The 15602-nt window shown below is 50.4% G+C and overlaps 1 protein-coding gene across 1 annotated transcript in view; it reads right to left on the minus strand.

Moving 5' to 3' along the window:
- Positions 1–577: 577 nt before the first annotated feature.
- Positions 578–15602, minus strand: part of BANF2 (BANF family member 2) — a 31723-nt gene continuing 16698 nt past the window's right edge. The window contains exons 2-3 of the mRNA XM_082361520.1: positions 8853–8981; positions 578–769 (exon numbers count right to left, since the gene is read on the minus strand). Coding sequence (XP_082217646.1) covers positions 623–769; positions 8853–8978 — 273 coding nt within the window. The 5' untranslated portion in view covers positions 8979–8981 and the 3' untranslated portion in view covers positions 578–622. The remainder of the gene's footprint in view (positions 770–8852; positions 8982–15602) is intronic.

A 15602-nucleotide genomic window follows, 5' to 3' on the forward strand; every position in this document is an offset into this window, starting at 1 on the left:
TCCTGGGTCACCCGCTCTGGGGGAAGCTAGATGCCAGGTCATCACAGCCCGAGGGAGGCCCACTCGGAGACCAGCTGTGGCCTTGGGCCACCAGCCACGTGAGGAGCCTCCTTGGAAGTGGGTCCCCTAGTCCCCACCAACCTGCTCCCCGGCCCACAGTTTGTAACCTCACAGGGGACCCTGAGACAGACCCACCCAGCTAAGCATCTCTCAGTTCCTGACCCTCAGAAACTGAGCGAGACAAAATGATTGTGTGCGTGAAGCAGCTACGTTTTGGGTTCATTTGTTATGCAGCAATAGATAACTGCTATGCTGACTTAAAATTTAATTCCTATTTTTAAATAAAATTATCCATTCCTTTAGATAAATTTATGCTAAGAGACAGTTGGCATGATATTGGTGAATAAGGTGAATGATGGCCGTTTCTGGGTGGTAGAATCTGGGGGTCATTTTTCTTGTGTTTGTCCTTCTTTACATTCTTTTTTTTTTTTTTTTTTCTTTACATTCTTGAACTACTTTTTATAACAAGTGTGTGTCAATAAAGTGGAAAAGAAAAATAACGACTTGGAGCCCAGAGTCAGTGCAGAGGTATCATTTCCTAGTGGCAGTGCCGGGGGAGGGTCTACAGGAAGCAGGAGCACCACTCCTTCAGGCAGTTCGAGCTCTCCCAGGCCTCACACTCAGTGGCACCGCAGCAGCAAATGAGCCACTTCTGAAACTCGGCTTCGTTCTTGTGCATCAGAAGGAACTGTCCCAACAGGGTGTAGGCCTGCATGGAGGAACACGGGAAACGTACTCAGCTGTGCTCTTCCTCCCCTGGCAAATCAAAGGAGGGGGCACAGGTCAGATTCAAGGGAGAAGGGCTATCCCTGAAACCCTGACCCTGGCGAAGAGGATTCGGACACTGGCCTGGGTGAGATGTGAGGTCAAGTTTAATGTCCATCTCTACAGGTGGCTTTGGGGGGCTGTCTAGCCTGGAAGGAACCTGAACATGTCCTTGAGATCTTGTTAAAAAGGCAGGATCTGACTCAGTAAGTCTGGGGTGAGACCTGAGACTCTGCATTTCTAATGCTGGTCCCGGAACAATGTTTTGAGTAGCAAGAGCCTCGTGTACCTCTGATGCTCCCTTCAGGCCTTGGATCTAATATTTCTCTCTTTGAAACACACACAGGAATTAGAGGTGCTCCCCACCCTGCCACTTTCTCAATGGTTCAAGCACAGGGTTTCTAACCCTTGACACTGTTGCATTTGGGATAATTCTGTGTTCAGGTGCACTGCTGGAAGTTTAGCAGCGTCCCTGGCCTGTTCCCACTAGATGCCAGCAGTACACCCCCTACCTTGAATTGTGACAATCATGACCATCTCCAGACATTGCCAGGCGTCCCCCAGGGGCCAGAATCTCCCTCAACTGAGAACCACTGCACCTGGGACCGGCAGGTGAAGGGCACCTTAGTATCAGTTTGTTTTTGCAAACCCGCCGTGTGACTCCAGGCAACTCACTTAACCCGAAGTGAGAACCTGCAGAGCCTGGGGTTCAATTTCTGCATCTTCCGAAAGCCCTTCATCTGCCCGGCCCCACCCTGCAAATTGGATTAAGTGAATTCAGTGTGAGACCAGTGGAGAAATGCAAATTCCTTTTTTGTCCTGGAAGACGCAGCCCTGTGGGAGGAGCAGACAAGGTATCAAACATGCTGAACCTTGCCCCTTTTCCCCTTCTGAAGGGTCTCTCTGGATGAAAAACACATGTAAAGATTAAGTGCCCCACAAGTCAAAGTCGTACAGTGTTCTCTGGTTTTCTGAGTCCTGGTCCCACAGCTTTTCATTCCTCTCGTGCTGTTTCATCACTGATAGTCATGAGGGGCAAGGGCCACAAGGAGAGAGAGACATCCAAGGCCACAGACTGGCCGGGACATGAACAGGGAAGGCCACGTTCAGTGCCCGGCTCTCCGGCCTGGAATGAATGGGAAACAGTGTCCAGGCCTTGAGTCCTGGGCCCCCTCCAGGAAAACCCACTGGCGTCTATGTATTTCACTTACATAAAACCAAGCAAACTTCATCTTAACCAAAATGAACGCATTTTTTAAAAGACAAATTAAATAAAAGCTGAATTCCAGTCATAAAATATACCCAAGCATTGGAGTTTGGGGTTTTAAAAAAATTTTTAGTCCAGATCCAGTTGTTGAAAAGAGACAAAAGCTAGGATTTCATGGTCATTTTAAATTGCTACTTTAATCATCTTTTTGAAAAAGCGGTGTAATTGATTAGAATGATCTCATTTTACTTTGTCAGCATCCTCGTCTTTTCAGGGGTGATTTTACTGTGTGTGGTTTTTTTTAATTAATTAATTTATTAATTTATTCATTTTTGGCTGCGCTGGGTCTTCGTTGCTGCACGCGGGCTTTCTCTAGTTGTAGCGAGTCGGGGCTACTCTTCGTTGCAGTGTGCGGGCTTCTCATTGCAGTGGCTTTTCTTGTTGTGGAGCATGGGCTGTAGGCGCGCAAGCTTCAGTAGTTGTGGAATGTGGGCCCAGTAGTTGTGGCTCGCGGGGTCTAGAGTGCCGGCTCAGTAGTTGTGGCATATGGGCGCATTTGCTCCGCGACATGTGGGATCATCCCGGACCAGGGCTCGAACCCGTCTCCCCTGCATTGGCAGGCAGATTCTTAACCACTGTGCCATCGGGGAAGTCCCTGAGATGTTTTTTAATTCAACGTTTTAAAAAATGAACATTTACTGAATGTTGATTGAGCCCGTTGCTGCAGTAGGTATGGGAGGTGCAGAGCTTTGTCCCAGGAGAGAGAACATCGATGATAGTAGTAGTAAGTGACGCTTTTGAGCACCGTGGGCAGGCTCAGACCCCTGATATGTTTTCCTGCTTCGGATCCTGACGTGTGCCCCGTCCATTCTCCAGATGGGTCACTGAGAACCCTGGAGGTAAGACTCCTGTCCTCGGCCCCATTCCAGCACACCCCACCCATCCACGGCCTGGCCTGGCACCTCCGCCATCCTGAGGTCTGGCATCGGCTGCTCTGGTAACCAGAGCTTCCACGTTCCTCCACGCAGCCAGGATGCCAGGGACCTCGTGGCTCGCAGGACCAGAGGCAAACTTTCCAGGAAAGCCACAGGCAAGAGGGCCTCCAGACCCAAGTGGCAACTTGATGCTCCCGTCTGCCCTTTCTCTTGGGAAGTCGGGCCTGCTTCTCCCTGCTCCCCAGGGAAGCAGGAGTCATAGGCTCCCATCATGGCCCTGAGGGAAGGAAGCCCTCTGGGTTTCTCTGCGGGCTCTAGAGAGCGAGCCCCTAACCAGGAGGAAGAGGAGCCACCCTCTGCCTCCTCGGGCCAAAGCTCACAAAAACCTGGCTGCAGGGAGAGTGACACAGATACCCTGACAGACGGTCCCCACCTCCCGCCACCCTGGCCAGGGACGTTCATTCCTTCCCGAGGCAGCCTTTGCGCGTGTGGCAGGATGGCAGCTCGAGGGAAGACTTCCGTCAACTCCACATCCCAGTCGTGAACAGGTCTGGACCAGCCTCCGGTGTGCCGTGCCTGTTCCTTGCGAAACAGTAGCGATATTTGAGTCCGGGGTCCCTGGTGAGTGACTCATGCCGTCACACAGGCCCTGCGCTCAGAGCCCCACTTGGTTTGCTGCTGTGCTGCCACCATCTTGAAATTCCTGATGAATTTCAACAAGGGGCCGCCCATCTTCATCTTGCACTGGGCCCGCAGATTAGGTCCTGGTCCACGCTCATTAAAAATTTCAGGGACTTCCCTGGCGGTCCAGTGGTTAAGACTTCATGCTTCCACTGCAGGCAGCGCAGGTTCAATTCCTGGTCAGGGAACTAAGATTCCCCCATGGCGCGTGGAGTGGCCAAAAAAAAAAATTTCCACCTCCACTATGACACCCGGCCTTTCAAACAGAGACACGTAGTCTTGGCCCCTCACTGTCAAGCTTACCCCCTGCCAGTTCCCATCCCCTCAGCGCCCGTGGTGAATGGACTTTACAGCACCACCAGGCTTCGTTGTGTGATGAACAACTTTCTTTTTCTCTAACTGGACGTTGGCTCTTCAGCCTTCAGGGCCACTGAGTGCCAAAGACAACCTCGCAAATCCAGCCTCTGTCAGTCTTTCCAGTGTAAAACTCCTCGGCTGAAGCGTGAATGTTCAATCCACTGTGCTTTCTTCCTCCTGCCTGTCTCCCTAGGACACACTTACACTAAGACATTGTTTAACTGAAACTCAAATTTAATTTGAGCGTGCTATATTTTACCTGGCAACCCTGCATAGGGTAACCCCAAGCTTCTGTGACTGACTCCTTGTAGGGTCTGGGCATCAGGCAGGGCTGGGGGGGGGGGGGAGTCCCTTGCCCTACTGCCCACCCCAGAGCCTGTCTGCCAGATTCAGATTTTGTCTCTCTAACCTTGAGTGACTTTGAGTGATGCACTTGGCTGCTTTGTGCCTGTTTTCTCATCGGTAAAATAGAGACGAAATAGTATACTTTATGGGATGTTTTGGTAATTAAATGAAATAAGTATATGTAACGCACTCAGATCAGTGCCTGACATGGAGCAAACGCCAGGTGCTGGTTCTATTAGGTGAGAGAGGCTCGGGGAGCAGGTGGGCATCCAGAACATTTGCTGCTCCCTCATCTTCCAAGTAACTTTCAGAAGGAAGATTTAGGCTCATGGTTATGACTTTGTAGGGTCTTCAAAGAGTACTGAGCCAAATCAGATTCTGTGGGATGTGAAACTTACTTCCACGCTGTTGGAGTAACCCCACAGGGCACTGCCCATGATCTGAATTTACTGAGCGCCTGGAAATTCACCCCCCTCCCGTTGGGTTTTCATAGGGAGAGGAGGAGTACAAGAAACCCAGAACAATCCTTTCTTCAGAGAAGATACGGGAGGACACCAAAGGGAGCTGTGCCTCTAACAGAACGCGTGGAAAAAACAATCAATAGTTTGGATGTGACAGCAAGGGGTCCACCGGGTACTCAGTGTTTAGAAACAGCAGCCTGTCCGGCCAGAGTGGGTGGGCGGAAGGAGGGCTTGCTTCTGGAGGGGGTGGGCCATGAGTGGGCCCATGAAGGAGACAAAAGTTCATTTTAAGAGGGGCCTTGGGTCCGCGGGAGGGTGGTCCCCATGTGTTTGTGGTTCATGAACAGTCTGGTGGAGCATGGGGGTGAGGGTGGAGGGACAGAAGAATATAAGGCGGAGCTAGACCCGGCGCAGACACTTTGAGCATCTTGAGCACGATGTATTTTCCCTCTTCTGGTCATTCCTTTCACCTTTGCAGTCCTTTCGTCGTTAAATCTAGACCAACTCTGTCCAGTAGAAACCTAACGTGGGCCAGCACACGTGTAATTTTTAATTTTCTAGAAGCCACGGCAAAAGGGGGAAAGAACAGGTGAAATGAATTCTAATAATTTTTATTTTTTTCCCATATATCTAAATTATTATCATTTCAACATGTAATCAATTAAAAAATTATTGATGAGATGCTTTCCATTTTTTTGTTTGTTTGGCACTGAGTCTTTAACGTGGCCGTGTGTATTTTATACTTATAGCACAACTCAATTCAGACGGTACTAAACAGGTACAAGTGACCCATGGCCGCCGTGCTGGACGGCCAAGATGTAGGTCGTCAGGCCAAAGCTGTCAGCCCCAGGGAAGGGCAGGCATGAAAAAACCCAGAGAAAATGCAGCCACATTTTTGACTTTTGAGACTTGGGTGAATCCATAGTTTTGAAAGTTGGGACTGCAACTGAGCCAGAGAACTGTTCAAGCCACAGACAAAGTTCTGGGAAAGTGTAGAGAGATATAGGGGCAACCCCGCCAAGCACTTCATGCCTCTGTAGAAGAAGAAATGAAAGTTTGACTTGTGTGGGGCAGGCATCGAGGAGAAATTACTCGATTTAGAGGCTGGTGGGAGCTTGAGAAGGTGCCTCCATGCCTGCCCCTGTCCAGGTCCACAGCCCTAGAGGGATGATCGACACCCCCAGATGCACCCTGGGCTCCCAGGGTGGGGCTGGTGTCCCATCTCCTTGGGTTCCAGCATCCGGTGTCCCGGGAGCGGTGAGTGAGGGGCCCAGGCAGGCAGGGCTGAGGGCAGCCTCACACATCTGCATCCCAGCAGGTCCTCGGAAAGTCCCAGTACCCATGGGACAGGCCAAGGAAGCCACCATGAGCAGGGGTGGAGCCTGAGGGGATCTCTGCTCACAGCCAAGAAACCCCAGGGACCCCCAGCCTGGGGAGGGGCCTGCCATGCCCAGGCCTCCTGCAGGCAGGGCGTGAAAACCCAGGAGCTCAGAGGATTGTGGGGCAGAGAAGCGATCTGTAGGACATCACCATGGTGGATACCTGTCATCACTCGTTTGTCCAAATCCACAGGATGTGCTACACCAAGCGTGAGCCCTAATGTCAACTTTGCGCCTCGGGGAGATAACGTGTCAGTGTAGGTTCTCCCGTAAGAAAGCTACCACTCCAGTGGGGATGCTGATAATGTGGAGGCTGTGTATGGGGGCAGGGGTATACGGAACCTCTCAGCACTTTCTTCTCAGTTTTGCTGTAAACCCAAAACTGCTCTAAAAAATAAAGCCTATGGAAAGCACTACAGGAACCTGTGTTTCTTTTGCTACATCTGAGCCGGCCGCCCTGCCGGGATCTGCCTGCCTCTTACTGCTGGCCCCGCCCACAGCCCCGGCCCCCCCAGAAGCACCTGCTCATCTTGTAGGTTGCGACACTGGGGTCTCCTCCTGAATACTTTTATAGGCCCAGTCAGGCTCCAGCACTCAATTCAGGGTCTCATCACCAAATCTCAGTGTAAGCCCCCTCCCTGCCAGGGTGACCTCCTGGTCCTGATCTTCTTGCGTGGTTTGTGACCATATGATCCATGGCCGTTCTTGTCCTCACTCAGGACCTTGATCAAGGCACTCACTTTCCAGAGCCTCTGTCTCCTCGTTTGTAAAGTGGAGACAGTGACCTCTCATCTCTTTCACAGGTGGGTGAGGGGCTCAAAGCAAAGGAAAAGGTGAACCCCTGGCATCAGTGCCTGGAATTAGTGGCCCTTGGAATGAGTGGCCCTTGGAATGAGTAGAGCCTAAAAGGGGAGGGCTGGTCACAGCTAGCCAGGAGGCGGGAAACACAGAGGAGCAGATCTCCAGGGACCTGGCCAGTTCCTCTTTCCCTATAGCCCTGACTCTGTGTAGCAAGTTCTCAGATGCCTGAAAATTTCCCATTATTCATTCATTCCTTTATCTTTAATATGCCTCTCATCCTACCTATAGTCACTTGAAACAAGTTGGAAAAAGCAAAACTATAGGGACAAAAAACAAATCAGTAGTTGCCAGGGGCTGAAGGTGGGAAATGTGAAGGGTAAAGGGAACATGTTGGCATAATGGTGTTGTTCTAGGCCGTGATTGTGGTAGTGGCTACCTGACTACATGCATTTGTCAAAACTTGCAGAACTGTGTACTAAAAAAGGTGAAATTTACCGTATGTAAATTAAAATATTTTTTGAACGATGAGTATGGCTGAACAACAACAAAACCTCACAACTATGGAGACATTAAACCAATGGTGGTAGAAGCCAGAATGGCGGTGACTTCTGGGAGTGGGGGGTGGAGTTGACTGGCAAGAGACACAGGGGAACCTTCTGGAATTCTCGAGGATCCTGATCACCGGACCCGGGTGGTGGATCTATGCATGTATATCTATGTAAAAACTCACTGAGCTGAACCTATCACATCAGTGTGGATATGTTACACCACAATAGAAAAGTAAAAGGGACGATCATTTCTTCTAAAAAATAATTTTTAATTTAAAATGTCTTCCCTAATCAGGCTTGCCTGCTCTACTCTCTGCTTGGGAATGGTCCTCTCTGCTTTATCTGGGAGGAAAGAAGCAAATCTATCTCAATCCGTCCTCCTGACAATCCCACCTATTGGGTATTAGATTGTGGTAGATTCGGGTGATATTCAGAATGTTTAACAAGTGGCGCAGGGCAGCGTGTCAATCAGAAAACCACAGACCCAGTCATCCAGCTGCCCCCTGGACACGGCCGTGAGCTGGGCCGGTGCAAACCAATCTCACCGTCAGCTGTGCACTCAGCGGTTCCCCGCCTCCCTGGGCGTCTCTGCAGCCTCTTCCCGCCCAGGGGTGAGGGCTGACTTTAAAGCCGAAGGGAACGAGCAGCAGTACCTCTGCTGGTGGTGCCTCTCTCGACCGAGTGTGCAATGCTCCTGTGAATTCCCACCCGCTCACTTTCTCTGGGTTCTCTTTGGGAATATCTCCCATCCTCTCCTAAGGTTCGTGCAGCCTTATATAATATAGCACCATAGAAACAGTTGCATAGAAGAGAACGTTCCGATTCCATTGGCCATCACTGAGGCTGTTCTCGGACTGCTAGTGACATCTTAGAATAACTCACTTCCTCGTACTCTGGTGTAGACACCAGGCTGCTATGACTCCACCTGCCAGGGCCTGATAGGACAAGAGACCCCCAAGTCTCTTCATGGGGGTGGGGAGTGCACCCAAATCATCCATCCTGACAGCTCGGCCCCAGACTTCGGCGGCCGGCTCACTTCTGTCTACCCCTGGGTGTTTGAACACCAAGTGAATCATGCACAGCCCAGCTGCCCTGAGCCACAGTGATTCGATTTGCCCATTATCTGTGGACCCTGGCGGCTGCCCAAGCATGCAGGGTCAGTAGCCTCTGGCCAAGCATGTGGCGCCCGGCCAAGTGGCAGCTTTGCTCTCTGACAGCCACTGGCAGGGACACGTGGCACCGGCTGCCATCTGGCAGGATTAGGGGAATACAGGTTGAAAGAGAAGTTGGAGAAACAAGAAAAGAGGAATTACCTTGTTGAAACCTTTGGTGCACAGATTGATTGCAAGCTCACGGCTGACCCCGTCTACCCAGGCAACATCCTTTTCTCCAATGGGTTCAGAGAGGAAGGCTCTCAGCCTGGGAGACATGTGGTCCATGTTCTGCAACAGCCATGGGGAGGGAGATGGTTAGGAAGCTGGGGAACTCCCTTGGCCTTCCGGGTGTGGGGGGCTGGGGCCAACAGACGGCGAGTATCCTCCCACCACCCAACATTTATTGGGGACTTTTAGATACCAGGTGCAACGCCCTGCTCTGAAAGCTTTACATACGCATCCCCACCTGCACGGGTTAGGTGGGGACGTTAGTGATGGTCTCAGATAAGCCCAATAAATCCCCATGAAAAGGGTGGGATTGATGCTAAGAGCTCTGATGGGTTCCTTGCCAACCTTCCCACCCTAAATGCTTAAAGAAACAGCCTGCTTCTCTTAGCCAGTGAACCTACCTTCTCCAACATTTTTTTCATATTTTTATTTTAGCTTTTATCTCATTCTGTAATAGCTGGTTGTTTGGTTGCAGGAACAGAAAACTCTAACTGGCTCAAATATTAAAGAAGACATGATATAAGTCAGAAGCCCAAGAGTGAGGGTGGGTCTGGTACCATCAGGGTTGCAGATCCTTTTCTCTGATTCTTTCAACTTTTCTTCCCTGTGTTGGTTTCGGTTGGGGTTGGTTCCCCTCATGGTGATGAAATGGCTGCTCCAGCACTCATGCCCCCCCCCAACATCTCAACCCCAAAAGAAGAAGTTTCTAAAGAGAGAGAAACTGTTTCTGGGGAGTTCCAAGCAGAGCCTCATCCAGCCGTATGTCCAGTCCTGGATCTGGGAGTGGAGTCCGCTTTCTCTAAGCTGTACAAGCTGTGAGTTCAAGTACAGTTGCCTGCACAAAATCAGGATGATTATCCAGAGAAGGGCAGGTGGGTGTGAAGGCAGTAACCATAACGTCCCACTATGGTCCACCCCTTTGATGAACTAACATTGGTACACTCTCCTTCCCTTATGTAACCATCAGAAATACCCACGCTTGGCTGAAATAGACTCACCCCTCCCCTAAAGGGTGGAGCTCTATGATTCATCCAGTTGCTGGATTCAAACTCAAGTTCATATTTTCTCTGAGATGCATCATACTCCCCATCATGTCTGGAAGTAGCTACTCAAGGGATGGTAACCTATGAACTAAATTCTGAAGTTCATCATCATCAACATAGCCAGCAACGATGGGACAAACCAGGATAGCTGCAGTAAGAATTTCCAGAAGGGGAATTCTCCATTTGGAGAAGGAGAAGGTGGGAAACACACTCAGTTGCCATTGGTCGATAGCACATACGGTATTGAGGAAATATTGAGGATTCCTTGCCCTTGTGGTAAAGCCAGATCCTCCAGCAGACAAGATGGTGGCCCCCAGTTCTGGGTTTGGGTGGGTCCCCGTCCACTGCCTTGTTAACATCTGAGGGGCTTGGTGTTGATGCCTCCCAAGGAGAGTCACTGTTGTAGCACCCCACTTCTTGTGGGCACAAGCTCAGGGATCTCCCTGAGGGATGGGCAATCTCAGGCCACTACTTGGCCAGTTTCCTTGGCATCTCAGCCCCCTTCAGAATTTACTGGGTTTCTTCTGTTCAAGTCCATGGGCTGGTGGTTGAGTGGAGATCTTCACAGGTCTGTATCCTTGATCTGTGCCCTGCCTGCTGCCCTGCTCCTCAGACTGGGGACATCTAACTACATCTCCGAGGTGGGGAGGTGCCCCAGATCTGCTCCTTGCCCCACTGCATCCCAGCTGCATCTTCACAGCAAGGCAATTGTCCCCTTTATCAAGCGTGACATCCTTCAGACAAGAGGCTCGGGAGACACCTGGGAACTGGGGCAGTGTTCTTCCGGGGCCCTAATCCTTTCTCTTGTTAAGTCACCTGACTGGTCGCCTGCGTTCTAAATTCAGCCAGAAAAGTCAGCTTTTCCAACCCAGCAGGACTTGCTCAAGCCACAGGCAGAAACGCCCTCTCTTAGCAAAGCTGTATTTTCACCCCTCTCACCCCGCCAATGGGCCACCTTCCCCCTGGATGTGAGTCTCCTAGGGCCTTAATGAGGATGCAGAGGTACCCAGCGTCCCGAATATCCCGTCAGATCTCCATATGTCGAGTCTCCACACACATGAGACCTGTGTCCCCGGGTGAAGCGGGCCCACCAGAACCAGCCATTTCCCTACACGAGGGTCACTGTCCTCTTCGTTTGTGTGAAGACACCCTCACTCCTCTCTGCCTGGATGCGTCCTCTCAGCCAGTCCCCACTGGAGGTTTGCTCCCTAGTTTATGATGCAAGCAACAGAAAATCCAGTTCCAGCTGGCTTACACTTAACGGAGGTTTACTAGCATGCGCCACCTAAATGTCCCGAGGTGGGTCACATGTGGTCTGATCAAGGCTCCCGCTTGATTTCCCTGTGACTCTCGACTCTGCCTCCCTTGGTTCATCGGCTCAACCCTCAGCTCCACTCCTATTTGGAAATAATCGGGCTGCAGCAGGGCCTGCAAGCCACGCCCCCTCCCCCAAAGGAAAACACTGCTTTCCCCCCAGAAGCTGTGAATGTGTGCCTTCTCCAGTCAAATCATCGTACGCCAGGCCTAAGACATTGACTACGGCCTGATACATGTGTCTTCCCTCTGGTTCAGAAAGCAGGTTAGTGACCTGCAAAGCACACAGGCTGCAGGGGCGGGGATGGGACACAAAATCAGGGTAGTCGCCGTGTTCCTGGGGGCACTTACCTGGGGAAATGACCACCATACGGGCTGAGGGTAGGAGAGCAACCCAGCACCCTCCACATACTCCCCAGTAGGCTGTGAGGCCCCCAAGGGCCGCAGCACCTCCCAAACGGCCTTTGCTCCGCACCCAGCCCCCGTGCTGAGTACTGCACTGGCACACGGGAAACACTTGACCTCTACCACAGAAGCATCTGTGGCTTTCACAGCACTGGTCCCCCAGCCCGTCCCCATGCTCCCATCTCTCCTCCAGACCTTCCTGTAAAGCCCAGCTCCCCTTGTAAGCCTTCCTGCCCCAGGGAACATTTTGGATGAAACTAAACTCTCCAAGGAGTGATGAATCCAAATGCACTGATTTTCAGGGCCAGGGGGCTCCTAAGGAAAGTGGTCTCGGTGTGTCGACTGATTCTTGTCTAGAAGCCCCCGACTCTGCGAGTCTCAAATCCACGGATGTGTGAGCTGCGAATACAACATTACATGGAGGGCACAGATCTCTCTCTTCAGCAGTTAAATATGAACATCTCTCAATCTGTGAAAACGCCATACCGCGTGAATCTGCAGCGCCCATCACCTCGTGGGACGGTGAATCGGGGTTGGTGGCCCAGCTCAGGGCCTGGCGGTAAGAGATCAGGATTTCTGAGTGGGAGGAAAAGCCCGAGAGAGTGCTGGCCGGGTCACCAACTTTGCCCAGGGAAAATTCCACTCCCTATCCACACTGGCCATCTGTTAAGTTAAACATCTCTGCCTATTCAAAGAATAAATGGAAAGTACAACATTGTTATCAAAGCACCAGCAGCATCAAAGACAGCCAGTCATTAGCAACACCTGTGTGTTTGCTTTTCTCACACACCTGGATCCTTGAGACATTCTGGAGCATAGACGGCGATTTTTACCCTCCTCACAGACCACCGAGGAAAGGTCTTTGCACTCATTAGGGTGCCTTTGCAACAGTGGTCCTCAACTGGGGGCCAATTGTCACCCCCTCCAAACATGGGGCAATGTGTCTGGAGACACGATGTCACAGCTTGGGGGGGCGGGAGTGCCACTGGCGTCTGATGGGCAGAGGTCAGGGTTGCTGCCACGCACCCTGTAATGCACACAGCAGCCCTTCCACAACAAAGAATTATGCTGTCCCAAACATCCAGAGCGTCAAGGCTGAGGAACCCTGGGCTACAAGGAATGGAGAACCCTGGCTCAAACGGTCTTAAACAATAAATACATTTCTAATCTCACATAATCAGAAATCCATTGGTGAGGTGGAGTCAGGATTTTGTCAGTCAGTGGCTCTGTTTTTCAAGTACCAGTCTAGCTGCCCCCAAGGTCCCAAGATGCCTATAGAATTTGCTCGGGTCCCATCCTGACATGAGAACTTCGAAAGGAAGGAGAGGTCATTTCTGCTTTGGTGTTCCCAGAACCTCTACAGCAGAACTTCCCTTCCTTCTATTGGCCGAAACCAGGCCACATGCCCAGCCCGACACCAGTCACTGGCCAGGGGAGTAAGACCACAGGGTGGGGGGCAGTGTGTGAGGTCATCCTCCCAAGCACATGGCTGCTTGGAGAATGCTGGGGTCTCCAGGAAGTAGGAAGGGAGGAGGTGGGTGCCGGGTGGACGAATGACCTTGTCTGCTCCATCTTCTAAACCCTGGACTAATATTTGGTCCATCGCAACTAGCACTTCTCAAAGACTAATGCACGCACCAACCACACGGCGTGTCTTGTTGAAAAATGCAGGTTCAGGGACTTCCCTGGTGGCGCAGTGGTTAAGAATCCGCCTGCCAAGGAACACGAGTTTGAGCCCTGGTCTGGGAAGATCCCACATGCCGCAGAGCAAGTAAGCCCATGCGCCACAACTACTGAGCCTGCACTCTAGAGCCCGCGAGCCACAACTACTGAGCCCATGTGCCGCAAGTACTGAAGCCCGCGTGCCTAGAGCCCGTGCTCCGCAACGAGAGAAGCCCCCACTCGTGCAGCAACGAAGATTCAACATAGCAAAAAATAAATTTAAAAAAATAAATAAAATTCCCACCGTGATAGTGGAACTATCTTTCTAAAAAAAAAAAGAAAGAAAGAAAGAAAAAGAAAAATGCAGGTTCAGATGCAGCAGGTCTGGAGGGGACCTGAGACGCTGCATTTCTAAAGAGTTCCTGGAAGATGTTGACGCTCCCAGCCTATGGATCGCACTTTGAGTAGCAAGGCATTACGTGATGCCACTTATTCTTTTCATGTTATTTTATATTTCACTGTGGTAAAATACATGTAGCATAAAATTTACCACCTTAACCATTTTTAAGTATTAACGGTAGTGTTAATTATATTCACATTATTGTGTGACTGATCTCCAGAGGTCTCTCATCTTGCAAAACTGAAACTCTTAAACCCATTAAACAAGTCCCCATTCCACACCCCACCCTGCTCCACCCTCAGCTCCTGGCAACCACCATTCTGCTTTCCGTCTCTATGAACGTGACTGCTCTAGGGACCTCATATAAGTGGAATCATACAGTATTTGTCCTTTTGCGACTGGCTTCTTTCACTTAGGGTAATGTCCTTCAGGTTCAACCATGCTGTATCATGTGTTAGAATTTCTTCCTTTTTAAGGAAGCTCACCTTGTACATATATATCACATCTTGTTTATCCATTCATCCATTGATGGGCACTTGGGTTGTTTCCACCTTTTGGCTATTGTGAATAATGCTGCTATGAATGTGGGTGTACAGACATCTCTTCGAGACCATGCTTTTAGGTCTTTTGGGTACGTACCCAGAAGTGGGATTGCTGGATCACATGGTAATTCTATGTCTACTCTCTTGAAGAACCATCATACTGTGTCCCATAGTGGCTGTACCAATGCCACTTATTCTTAAACTTGACAGCACATTAGACTCACATCGGGAAATTTACAAATTACTGATGTTTAGGTCCCTCCTCCAGAGTTTGCTTTAATTAACGTGGAGTATGCCCTGAACACTGGAATTTTTAAAAACTCCCCAGGTGATTCCAATATGCTGCAAAGTTTGAGAACCATTGCTGCCGTGTCATTTGCTTCTTTCTCATAAAATTATGAGCTGGTTTTCTAGGATGATGGGGTTCCAGCTAAGCGGGACTTTATGGTGGAGTCTCCACCGTCTGTGTTGCCAGATGGCATAAGCTCACCAACCCTCAGGCATTGTCTACACTCCCGCCCCGATCACCAGGCACATCATACCCTCATTAGACATCAACAGGAAGATTTAACTATGACCCTGACGGCTTTGAGGTCAGACAACTTCAGAGCAGGCAGACCTCAGTAACGACCTATCCCCCTGTTTTTAAAATTTAAAAAAAAGGGATCTTTACTTCAAAGGAAATTTTACCTGGAATCCCTTTATATAAAGTAGATCAAAGCAGAATTACTCTGTTGACTTGGGAACGAGGTGAGAACACCAACCCTTGCCCCAAACACGGAGCTGTCGGGTGGCCCCCGGTGCTTCCCCGGCCCCTCTCTGATCCAGCCTAAACCCCTCATGTCACGCATGAGAACACAGAAGCCCCAAAGTTTACGTGACCTGCTCAAGACCATGCAGCTAGCAAAGCACGGCTGGCTCTGCTTCCCAGAAGGGCACCCCCTTCTGAGTCAGTGGCATTTCCCAGTGGGGGGTGGCTTCAGGATGGGGGGCTGCAGTAGGGTCAGATTAAGCGCTTGCTCGAGGGCCATATGACAGAACGACTGCAAATGCTTTAACGTAGTGTCGTCCCGCCCAAGACTCCTGTGTTACAGGGTGTTCTTCTCAATTACATCGTTTTCAACCTCAAAGTAGTGTTTGGGGAAGACACATGGCAGGAAATGACCTCGGTCAAGTCTGGGTTTAGATGCTTAGAGGAGTCACCTGTTTAAATAAAGAATACAAGGCAAGGGAATTTGATCACGATTCTCAAAGGAATGACCTTCTAGTTGCAAATGTTTGAAGACATTTAAAGATCATTTAAAAAATCTACACA

This window comes from Balaenoptera borealis (genome assembly GCF_965194805.1).
Source record: "Balaenoptera borealis genome assembly, chromosome: 16".
Taxonomy (NCBI): domain Eukaryota; kingdom Metazoa; phylum Chordata; class Mammalia; order Artiodactyla; family Balaenopteridae; genus Balaenoptera; species Balaenoptera borealis.